The sequence below is a fragment of the Malania oleifera genome, chromosome 1 (assembly GCF_029873635.1).
Source record: "Malania oleifera isolate guangnan ecotype guangnan chromosome 1, ASM2987363v1, whole genome shotgun sequence".
Taxonomy (NCBI): Eukaryota; Viridiplantae; Streptophyta; class Magnoliopsida; order Santalales; family Ximeniaceae; genus Malania; species Malania oleifera.
In genome coordinates this window covers 137,892,642-137,905,454 of record NC_080417.1, presented here as the reverse complement: position 1 = coordinate 137,905,454, position 12,813 = coordinate 137,892,642, and the positions used below count along the sequence as shown (strand labels likewise).

The following is a 12,813-nucleotide window of genomic DNA, read 5'->3' as shown; positions in this document are numbered from 1 at the left end:
ATTATGGAGTTCACGAAGATCTTGGTTATAATATGAGAAATTATATTGTTCTCTAATATGGACCAATAACTATTTATAAATTTCATTTGTTTGATTAAAATTTTCAAATGCTCATGATCATAAAGAAAAATTATTTTTTCCACCTTATCAAAAGATTATTAAGCATAATTTTTTTTTTTGGGAGTCGTCCAAACATCAAAATAGTATGATTCAAAACTTTATTTTTGTATATTTCTTTAATGTCTTTTTTAAATTCAAGTATTAAATTCTTTTATTAAAAAAATATAATTTTATAAGAGAAATAATACCGTCATCACATAAAATACTTTTTAGTTTTTACTCCCAAATAATTAAATTTTTACTGTGCCCAATACGGTAGGATACATCGTTAATGGACCATACCGTCATAGCAATATATGATTCCACATATCAACGGTGGTAATGCATCGTACTGATTCATGTGAGCTGTAAGAAGTATAGAGAGAAGCGTTCAGTTAGAGAAGCTCATTTCACGAATTTACTAACGATGTCGACATTATGTTGTCGACTTTCCACCCTGCCTACCCCTGTTCTCCTCCGTCGCCTCAAACCTCTGCATCTCACTATGTCGACATGCTTTCCTCACCTCTAATTAATTTCTTGCTCGCCGTAATTACCATGAAACCCAACTTCCCAATTCCTCCCTATCTCGCTTCATTCTACCCATTTCCGTAATTTCACCTTAGGCTGACCATATTTCGAGTCATTGCCTCTTTCCACACCCATTTGATTTTTCCTACGGTACCATTTCTGAAATCTCGCTGTCTACTTAAACAAGACGCTCTGCTTCTGTGTTCACTCTGAATCCCCTGTTTTCTCCTCACCATGAAGACATTACTGTTGTTTTCAATCCTCGTTCTGGTTGCGGCCCCCGCGTGGGTGGCCGGAGAATGCACCTGCGATGCCGGAGCAGAAGACGACACCAACAGAGCCAAGGCTTTGCGGTACAAGCTCGTGGCGATTGCTTCCATACTGGTGGCGGGCGCCATCGGAGTGTGTCTGCCGGTGATCGGGAAGTCGGTGCCCGCGCTGAGCCCCGAGAAGGGGGTGTTCTTCATGGTGAAGGCTTTCGCCGCCGGGGTGATCCTCGCCACCGGGTTCATCCACGTGTTGCCGGACGCCTTTGAGCACCTGACGTCGCCCTGTCTCAGCGAGAACCCGTGGGGAAATTTTCCGTTCACCGGGTTCGTGGCCATGATGTCGGCGATCGGAACGCTCATGGTGGACACCTTTGCCACTTCCTATTACCGGAGAGCTCACTTCAGCAAAAAGGGTGTGGTAAGTGGAGACGAAGAGAGGGTCGGAGAGCACGCCGGTCACGTGCACGTCCACACGCACGCCTCTCACGGCCATTCTCACGGCGGCGGAAATTCGTTGCAGGATGAGCCCTCCGGTACCAGCTCCGAGCTTGTCCGGCACCGAGTCATATCTCAGGTAAATTTAAAATCCTTTGGTTGCGATTCCTGTGGACAGGTTGTTTGATAGTAATTAAAAACAGAAATGACCAATTTTTTTTTTTTCTCGGAAAAGGACTACCCAACCTTTTCCTCTTACTTTTTTTAGAACTAAATTCCTTCGTTTGCTTTGGTTTTTAGTTTTTTAACAATATTTTATTTGTCTTGAGCAGAGAACTATTGGGGATTGGGGACGAATTGATTGTCTTTGAACCATTTAGTTTGTCTGACTCTGTTTTTGGGTCAAAGGTTCCTTTGGGTTTGACAATTGGAGCTTATTCGTGTGTTGCAGGTTCTGGAATTGGGGATAGTAGTGCACTCTGTTATAATTGGAATTTCTCTGGGAGCCTCCGAGAGCCCACAAACCATAAGGCCTCTCGTAGCTGCCCTGACTTTCCATCAGTTGTTCGAAGGCATGGGACTCGGTGGATGCATCTCTCAGGTACCAAACTTGGCAGAATTTCTTCCATTTACTCCAAATTTGCAGCCTAATATCTGTTTGCATTCAATGTGATTCTTAAATGCGCAAGTAATGTATACTTGTATTCCCGAAATTGACGCGGTTGTGCTCTGTTTATGCAGGCAAAATTTAAAGGGAGATCGATTGCAATAATGGCGCTTTTCTTTTCGCTGACGACTCCAATTGGGATTGCGATTGGGATAGGGATCAGCAATGTGTATAACGAGAACAGCCCAACAGCTCTGATAGTGGAAGGGATTTTCAATTCGGCATCAGCAGGCATATTGATATATATGTCGCTGGTGGATCTGCTTGCAGCCGATTTCATGGACCCGAGGATGCAGAGCAATGGAAGGCTTCAGCTTGGGTCAAACCTCTCGCTGCTGCTTGGGGCAGGGTGCATGTCTGTTCTCGCCAAGTGGGCTTAGGCGCTGTTGACCAGCTCTGTTCCGTAGTGTGAATACCTTTTTTTTTTTTTTTTTTTTTTTTTTTGGATTTTCAAGAATCACATATAAGAGAGGTTTTCATGTTTTTTTTTTTAGTTCCATGCCAATGCTTTTGTTTGATCCGCATTTTGACTGGAAAATGTGTTTCAGGGGTTGTTTGGATTCAAGATTTTGTTAGTGATAGGAAAAAAAAAAAAAAAGCATAATTTTTTTTTGTTGTATTTTGTGTATATCAAAATTGTTCTAGTTTGATTAAAAGTGATGAAAAATTCAAATAGGGTAATGAAAAGATAGATTCCATTATATTTTTCATCTATTTTCAACTTTTAAATGGGTTACATATCTTAGGCACTTTGACTTATGTTTTAGATATTAAACATTTGATATGAAATATAGGAATAAAAGTAATAATTAAATTATTAACTATTTTTTTATTAGGATAAAATATATTCATTTTGAGATTTGGTAAAAAGATAAAAAAAATTTTCAAAGAAAGTTCATTGATTTTTTATATATTTTATAAAAAGGGTAATTTTTTTCTGGAATGAAGTTTGTAACATTTGTTTTTGGGATTTTAAGAAAGAATTTTGAAATTTATAAAATTTTAGAAAAAATTCATGTAGTTTTGTTAAATCTCCATGACCAATCATTTTAGTTCTCCAGAGCTCTAATTATTGGGAATTAAAATAACAACCCCTCACCCCGCCCCCCACCCCCCCAAGGCCCCAACTCATGAAGGTTTCTATTCATTCCATGTTGGCTTTTCATTAAAAATAATATTGAGATTTTCTTTTTTTTAAATCAAAGTAATTATGGAATGTAAATAATAATAATAATAATCATAATAGTATTGTGAGCTTTTTTATCCGGTGACTATATATGGATATGTAAGGTGAAAATAATTTATTATCACTATTATAATTTTTTACCATAGAAAGCTACTTCTATAATTTGAAGATAATATATATACATACATATATATATATATATATATATATATTTGATAAACGACATTGATTTTTTGTGAAATTTGATAGAAAGATGAAGACATCTTTTAGGATTTAAAAAGTTTCAGAAACCCCAGTTAAGATTTTAAAATTTTCAGAAACTTCTCTTCAGACTTTTTTTTAAGAAAAAAAACAAATCTTCTTTTATATTATATAAAAAAGATAAGTCTTTTGAAAGTAAATTTTTTTGTATTTTTAACAAATTTTAGAAAAAAATTGTGATATTTTTGAAATTTTAAGAGAAATTAATAAAAATTTAAAATCACAGAAAATGTTTTTATCTTTTGTAAAATCTTAGGGAAAGAAAGTTTCTTTTAATACTTTTTTTTTCCATCTTCAAATGTTAATTATAGGTAATGGGACGTTTAAAGTTAAAAATAAAATATTGAATTATTCTTTATAAGTTTATTTATTTCTTTTCACAAGCACTTTGTGCACTCTGTTCGCCACTAACTTAACAATTTATTTTAAAAAATTATTATCTAATAATTCTAATTTTGTAAAGTTTCTACAAAAGATAATATGTCATCACTTTTGAATTGAATGAGTTTATGCGCTATCTGAATAGAGAACTATAAGAGAATCTATCAAATTATAAAATTCTTGAGAATACAGATTCCTACATTTGCTTTGGAAGTATATTACTATTGGTTTCTAAAAATTTAACATTATTATATTTCTTTATTCTTAAGAATAATGATCACAAGAAAAAATGTCAATAATTGACCTAAACTTGTTCATAAAAATTAAAAGAAAAAATTAGGCATATTTGTTAGAATTGGTATAGTCCCAGGAGGGGGGTGAATTGAGTTTTAAAAATATTTCGGCTAATTTCAGCATTTCGCCGATTCTTCATAAATCATATCTCATTCATAATACAAGCGTGTATGTAAAATGATTAAAATGTAAGTGTCAACATACACGTGTGCAACATATCTCATTTTAATTCAAATGTGTACATACAAATAATTGTAACTATAAATGAACAAGCATACACATATGGAATCAAAGTGTGGAAATATAAATGAGAGAGAGAGAGAGAGAGAGAGAGAGAGAGAGAGAGAGAGAGAGAGAGAGAGAGAGAGTGAGTGAGTGAGTGAGTGAGTGAGTGACACACAAATTTGTTATCGAGGTTCGATCAAACTAGCTTACATCCCTGCCTTGAGCATACCCCCCAAGGATTCCACTATCCCGGCTCGCTTAAACGGACGAAGTAGTAGCCGTTACAACTTCTCCTTATAGGGCGAGGTAAACCCCAGCTCAATTATAAGGTTGAACCCAACTTGTCTCACTTACAGGGTTGAGACTCCTCAGTTCAATTTACCAAACTGAACCCAATCGATCTCACTTACGGGGCTGAGACTTTCCAGTTCAATTTAAGGCTGAACCCAATCGACACATTAAAACATTTTCCGTACATATGAAATACTTCTAAAAATACAAGCAAAGATGTATATGTTTAATCTCAAATATATGCACTCTCTTATGATATGATTTATGCTCAGTAGAGAAATGATGCTTATCAACCAATCTATGCACAAATAACAAATATGAAAAATGAGTATTATGTTTTCCTATAAATATTTTTGCAAATAAAGAATATTTGGAGAATCTAGAAATTTAAGTTCAAGAAAATATTTGTACTGTAAATAATTTTCTCTCAAAAATATTTATCAAACAAATCATTAGGAGAAAACCTAAACAATACTCACAAAAATGTTTTTCAAAGATTAAGTGTTAAGTGAGAGTATACGCAAATAAAATGTTGTAAATAAAATACTCTCCTTAAAAATGATTTTGAAATAACAGCATGAAAGAGAATTGGAGAGATTTGTATAAAAGATTTTGCCCTAAAAGAATGATTTAAATAATAAAAAAATATTTTTGGAGAACTTTGATTAACAATGGATTAGAGAGAAAATTTGGGCTAATCAAAGTTATTAATAGAGTTATGAGGGGATATTTATGGACTTCTTGAAAATATGACCGTTTAGGGACACAATGGGTATTTTTTATATAATTTAATTAAAAGTTAATTACATTTAAGCCCTTAAAAAATTCAGAATCCGAGAGGTTCGGTCGACCATATTCAAGGTTCGGTCAACCATATTATTAAGTTCGGTCAACCGTATCAATTTTGAACTACAAATTTGATCGACCGTCTCAAGGTGATTTTGACGCTTCATGGGTTCAGTTGACCAAGACAAAGTTCGGTTGACCATCTTTGAGATTCGGTCGATTAAGGTTATTTTGAACTATGAGTTCGATCAACCAAATAGTTGGAGTGTCAGACAGGTGCCAAGTTGGTCAACCGAGGAAGATACGTTGAAAACAGAACGGTCGACCGAGTGAAGTCAACATGTTGACTTTTGACCTGTTCGGTCGACCGAGGCATTTATACTACAAAGGATTCGGTCGATCGGGCTTGGTTTGGTCGACCAAAGAATTTATATTATCAAGGATTCAGTTGACTGGGCTTTTAAATTAAGCCCAAAAAACCAACGTGTTGTTTTTGCCCCAAATTTGATCCTATATTATTTATAAACCTTTTGTATGATTTTAATCTTTTAGGAAAAGATTTTATGTTAAGTGTGTTGGTCCCTAGGGTCTGTCTATGGTCATTCTGAGCATTTTATCCATATAATGTAGATGCATGTTGTAATGACCCCGAAGAATGATGGTATTTAAATAATAGAGAAAAAGGAAAATGGAAACAGTTTGAAGGAAGCGTTCGTCGACGACGTGGCAGTATAGGCTCGTTGACGAAGGTGTGCCTCGTCGACGAGAAAATATCGAGAGTACGTTTTGGGTGACTCTGAATTTTGTTGACGAAGGGGAGAGTTCGTCGATGAATTGCCTCTTGACCTCGTTGACGAGATGATGTGACTCGTTGACGAAGCCCATAGTATAAATAGCCTAAAACTTATTTTTTATGCAGAAGAATCAGTAGAAATCTCTCTCTCTCTCTCTCCTCCCTACAGTTTCTCTATCCTCTCTCTTCGATTTCGGCTTCGTCGTTCACCGGATCGACGATCTGAGGCCACCATAACACTCTTAGGAAAGTTCTCTCTAAATTTGTCGGAGCGGATCGTTGGTGGGACTGAGTTGAAATTCATCTCTGAGTTGAGATAAAGTTTTTTATGCAAAATTTGGTATTCCCATAGTTATAGAAAATGTTATTCATGAAAAAATACCGAAGTTTAGTTCTAGCGTTATTGAATTCAGGGTGTTGAACGGGGAACCCTGCGAGTGTAGGACAAGTGGATTTTTAGGGGGGGTTATTTCTCAGTGTCAGGTAAGGGAATAAACTAAAGCAGTTATTTTCTATGCAAACTATATTATTATTATTTATTAAAAAAATTATTTTCAGGAAGCATGTATAATATATATGAAGAGATTGGTACTAATGCATGTTTGGGAAAATACTGCTATTATGTTGAAATGTATATATATTAGTATGATATGCCAGGAAATATGATTTTTAGAATGGAATGTCCGATTTATTCAGCATTGTGTGGCATGAATATTATTTTACCTGAAAAGTATTATGTTATGGAAATTTTACGAATAAAGCATGTTTTTACAGATTAAGAGATAATGTAGTACATTATAGTTTCAAATACATGATAATTGAATTATATATTTAGAACGATATGTATGAAATGTTTGGCGCAAGGCCATGATTGATAGCCGGCGCAAGGCCGTATATGATATATGATTTCGACGCAAGGTCGTAGTATGATTTTGGCGCAAGGCCACAGATATGAAAGTGAACGGCGCAAGGCCGTATGTTTTTACGTTATTACAGAACATGCTATCAATCTATTTACGTTAAACTGTATATTATCATGTATTATGTATTATCAGAACCCAGATGATAGTTTAGTTTAGTTACAGGGGCACGGTATCATTGCTATACAGATCAGATATTACGTTCAGACTCGTGCTAACGGCCCCACAAGGGGGTGGGAGATGGATAGTCGATGTGACTTTCAATGTAGAGTTGTATACGTCCTGTAACACCCCGACCCCGAGGGGCCTGGGATATTAACTTTTTACCATTGATTTGCAGCGGAAGTAAAATAAACTCAATTATTATTAAACCAGAGTACTAATTATCCATACTACAATCATTTATTTCAAAAGAAGAAAAATTACATAAGCATAAATATCTGGCATCATACTAATATTTCTAAACAATCTTTATTTTTCTATCTCCACCCGCATGCTTGCTAAGCCTGATTTCCAACATGCTCTTCAGAGTTATCTGAAATAAAAATATGATTGGAGTGAGACGACGCTCAGTAAGTAAATAAGATTATTATTAGTGTGTGGTAAAAATGAGCTTTTTAAAAATTTCGTAAAACAATATTTAACGTTATAACTTCAAAACTGTCTCTAGAATAAATATAAATTTAAAAATTTTTACATAAAACTTTTACCATCAACTATAACAGTAAAATTTTATAATCATATATTATAACTGTTAAATTAAACTTTTAACTTTAAAACTGTATAAATATTTAATGATAAATATACATATACTTTTCCTTATACGTTTTTTTTAGATCGTCATTTAAGCACTAAAATGATCATTTTCATGTAAACTTATACTTTTTCTTTAAATCATCAGTAACTTTGTACACGTAATTAAATATGTATAAACATATATTGTAAAAATCACCCTTAGGCCTATTTGCCGTAAGTCATGTTTACCCCTATGACTGGGTTGGGCGGTCCGAAGACTGGAGTTAGCTGGCTGGCCGACCAAACTAAATCAACGTACGTAAACTTTAAGTGAGATTTTCCTTATTAAGTCTTGATCCGGAACCAGGTGTGCATTCAGGAGAAATCTACTAACATAAATAACCACTCTGTAAACAGTATGAGTGCACTCTGATCAATATAAACTTTAAGCTGCGGTACCGAGCATCTGTAACTTTGAACTTTCGTTGCCATAAGGGGTTTTAAAATTATTTTATTATAATTTATGTAATTTGAAATAATATCGTGAAAATCTCATCTTTACTCATATTTTCATAAAAAAAGGTAACGTAGAAATAAACTCATGCCACACAATTTTTGTGTTAAAAATATATATAATTTTATTTTTGAATAGAAATAAATGCTAAAAATTTACTTGAGGGGATTAGAACATTTCTTAACCCAAAAATAGATGCAAGTATATTAAGGATAGAACTGGTATAATTAAATACGCGTAAAAATGAACTCATGAAAATTTTATAGAACTAATTAACATAATTGAAATTTACTTATAAAATAAACTCGGGTATGAATTTTAAATAAAAAAAAAAAACTAACATAATCAAAATTTACTTACATTCTTCTTTTACCGCGTGCTACGAACACAATAACTATCTTTAAGAAATGAGATCGGAAAGAGTGGGTGAGTGAGAACTTACTCAAAATTCTCTCTCCACACAAATCTTTCACTCCTTCCTTCTCTTCCTTGGAAACATTGTGTAAAAAAGGAAGGTTGAGAGCTTCTAGTTAGAAAATTTTTGGGAAGATGAAATTTATTAACAGTGTGGGGAGTGAGTAATTATCATTTTTTTTTAAATTAAGAATGGGCCAAGGGATGGGCACGGTATGGGTTGAGTATGGGATGGGGATGGAGTTCATGTTGATTGCTTGCCAATTGCCATAAATAAATTTAATTAATTACTTACCTAAGTAATCAATTAGTTATTAATTATTTTATATTTCATTATTTTTTTCGTTAATCATTATTATCATTGTTATTACTTTTAAACTATTTTTAGTATTTCTTTATTTTATTTTTTAATAAGAATTAAATTGAATTTTGAAAACTGTCTGTGGGCCCACATGGTCTTGTTGGGCCCCACACAACTTCGAGACCCAAATTGGATCCTACGTAACTGAATACTCTCATATGAATTTTATGGCATCCTACATAGCTTTTTTTTGTCGACTCGTGTAAACCTCCATATGGCTTCGAGACCTCTGTGGGGCCCCACACAGTCGGTGGCCCCGCATCGGATACCTATTAGTATTATTATTTTATCATATCTTCTACAAAATTATATATCAGTCAAACATATTTTTATGTGACTTCTTTAGTATATAAACCAGTGTCTTGTGGCTCCAGTACTCATGTGGACCCCACATAGTCGTGTGGGCCCCACATATGATACCTATATTATGAATCATCTTATTATGTATTTCTGCAAATTAATGTCTGTCAAATCACTATTTATGTATATATACTTATTTACGTGTCTCACACAGTGTCTATCCTGTTTTATCTTATGAATCCATTTTGACCAGGCACCTCTAGGAGCGACTGAACCGCAAGGGTCTCTGAGCACTCGCTAAGATAAGGTCTTTCTTAGGCATCAAACATGGGATCAAGGATCCTATAAAAAAACACTTCTATATTGATATTAACTTAACGACCATTTTTATTATTTTATTATTATTGTACTTTAATTATATATATATATTTTTGGGTCATCACAATCTCCCCTCCTTATAAAAATTTCGTCCTCGAAATTTGCTAATTTAAAATGAGTACTGTATAATTGGTTGTGTTATTTAAAAAGTACTTGAATTCACGATTTGACTAAGTCTTAGAATAGATTGAGGGTCAATTTGGCGAAGTATTTTATTTTGGGAATTGAAGTGTGAATCATCGGTCTAATAGAGGTTGAAATGGAAAAGAAATTCAGAAGATGTGGAAAAGGATAATTATATATACGTATATATATTATACATGTCCTATAAATTAAAAATATACAAGGTCTGGCCTTTAGAGCCTTAGATCAACGTCAACATCTATCGTGTACTAGTGGTGTCACTGCTAACCGCCTGGGTTTTTTTTGGCAAAGTTGACCTCTTATAATGTCGCCGGCTTGGATCGAAAAAAGGGAGAGAACGCCCGTTTGTTCGGCGAAGGAGGAAGAGCTGCCCTCTTCTGGAGTTATTGGTGGCCCGTATATGAGCCTCAATTGCGCATCGGATTTCCTTGCAATGGTGAAGTAGGCCAGTATTTTCCGAAACCCTTAGTGTGGTGACTGCGATATTGCCATTGTAAGGGATATGACTCATTGGTGAGATATTAGTTGTAAGTTTCATAGTCGGAATATTCTTCATAGGGAAGAGGGTTGGAAGAATGGCAGGGGCACTGCTCGGGTCGGTAGTGGCGGAGGAGGTAATATGGAGAATTGATGGGGCAGTAGTTGAGATAGTGGCTTCTCCAACTGATCCCCGCCTACGCATATGGTTCTCAAACCAAAAAAGTATATTTCTCGGCTCGATTGGACCATACCGTCGGAGTTGTGCTGCAAGCAAGATAGTACGCTCCACTGAAGGGAGTTCCCTTTGACTGTTGTGGAAGGCCTCCTCTAGAATCTCCAGCTGTGCCTTACTGGGTTTCCATCTTTGAATCGACGATTTAGTGCTGCTCTCAGCAACTTGGGGAGTTGGGTGATTTGACAACATTTTTGAGTAATGAGACAACTAAGAGACAAGTTGGGAAGAGTTAATCACTGCAAACCGAAATGTGATTGTTCAAGATGATCGAAAGCTGTGATGCTTAGAGCTTGAGAAGGATAGACCCTTTTTATAGGGGAGTGGCCGTGTGTTGTGAAAATCGAGAGAGAGCGACGTGTGTTGCGAGAATCGAGGGAGAGCGACGTGTGTCACGGATATCGAGCAACGCGTTTTACACAAATCGAGGGAGAACGATGTGTGTCATAAGAATCGAGAGAGAGGGATGCGTGTCACGGATATTGAGCACTCGTTTTACACAAATTGAGGGAGAACGATGTGTGTCACGAAAATCGAGATAGCGACAAATGTCACGAACGACTTGTTTTGCAAAAATCGAGGGAGAACGATGTCTGTTGCAAAAATTGAGAGAGAGAGCGACGCATGCCTTGAGTGATGCATTTTTACAAAAATCGAGGGAGAGCGATATGTGTCGCTGAAATCGAGCGAGCGACACGTATTGCAAAATTTGCGGACTCAAGTTTTTTTTTTTTTTTCGTTTCTACATCTTTATTAATGCTTTAACTATAATTAATTTCATCCTTATGTCACTACTTGGGTGGGTGGCCTAGTGGTAAGGAACCAGCCGTGCATCCATGTGATCGCGGGTTTGAGTCCCCACTACGCCCAAGTGGTCTCATGCGCTGACCTTGTTTCGGGGGTAAGTGAGCTATAGCCGATGATTTCCACCCATGAGGCCCCTTTTTTTTTTTTATAGAAAAATTTAAGTTGTATTAACTTTTATAAATTTATACAAAATTTAAGATTTTGTCAAAATTTGTACTCCTAAATCAAACTTGGATACTTGATGGAAATTGAATATGCAATGGAAAAAAAACAAAATAGGTATACATATTTAACTTGCACATGCTAAGGGATTTTTTTTTTTGAATTTAAATATAATAAGTAATATTTAAATGATATTTAATTCCTTATATACTAATACAAAATAAAAATTAAAGTTACTAATCTCAACAAATGTAAGGGGTATTTATAATTTTTCTAAAAAAAATAAAACCGTTGGGGACACAGAGGTCATTTTAGAAAAAGATTAATAATGTTTAATTAAAATTGACCTTCGTTAACCGCGGTAAGTAATTGGCAACCCGAGAGGTTCGGTCGCCCGACGCTTAGGGTTAGTCACCCAAACACTCTCAACAGCTCACAGGAAACTTTCCAGTTTGGTTAACCATAGCCAATGGTCGGTCGACTGAGCCAGGCGATTTCCCAAAAGTTTTGTGGTTTCAATTGCTCAGTTAGGGGTTCAGCTTGCCGAGATGATATGTTCGGTCGACCGATGGTATTTTGAACTCATAATTCAGTCGGCCGAGGCAGGTAGAAAAAGTCAGCTTTAAGAATAGGTTGATCATGAAAGAGTAGTTTAAATCTGGGTTGGTCGCTCAAGCCAAGTCAAAAATTTGACTTCTTCCTTGGTCGGTCGACCGAGGTATTTATAATGCCAAAGGTTGGTCGATCGAGGCTTAGTCAAATATTTGACTTTCGGCCTATGGTGTGTTCGGTCGACTAAGCTGATTATAGCTAGAGGGGTTCAATCGACCAGGATTTTAAATTAAGCCCAAAAATATAACGTCGGTTGACCAAAGCCCTAAATTGACCCTAAAGTTATAATAAAAAATTTGTAAAATTTTATCTTATTATGAAAAGATTTTGTATGAAGTGTAGGTGCCTTAAGGTCAGTTTACGGTCATCTAAGCATTCAATCCATATTATGCAGATGCATACATTATTACCGACCAATTAATAAAAACTTAAATGCATATAGAATAGAAAAATAAATGTTTTCGTCTTCCTTTCGCTTTTCAATACTCCATGGAAAGTGTCGGGATGATGATAAGCTTGAAGTTTTTCGTGGCTTT

At 35.4% G+C, this 12,813-nt stretch overlaps 1 protein-coding gene across 1 annotated transcript; it reads left to right on the top strand.

Moving 5' to 3' along the window:
* The first annotated feature begins 445 nt into the window (after positions 1-445).
* Positions 446-2,702, top strand: LOC131155182 (zinc transporter 8). The gene is made up of 3 exons (XM_058108137.1): positions 446-1,473; positions 1,786-1,935; positions 2,076-2,702. The coding sequence occupies exons 1-3, from the start codon at positions 865-867 to the stop codon at positions 2,379-2,381; spliced, it is 1,065 nt and encodes a 354-aa protein (XP_057964120.1). The 5' UTR covers positions 446-864; the 3' UTR covers positions 2,382-2,702.
* Positions 2,703-12,813: the final 10,111 nt, after the last annotated feature.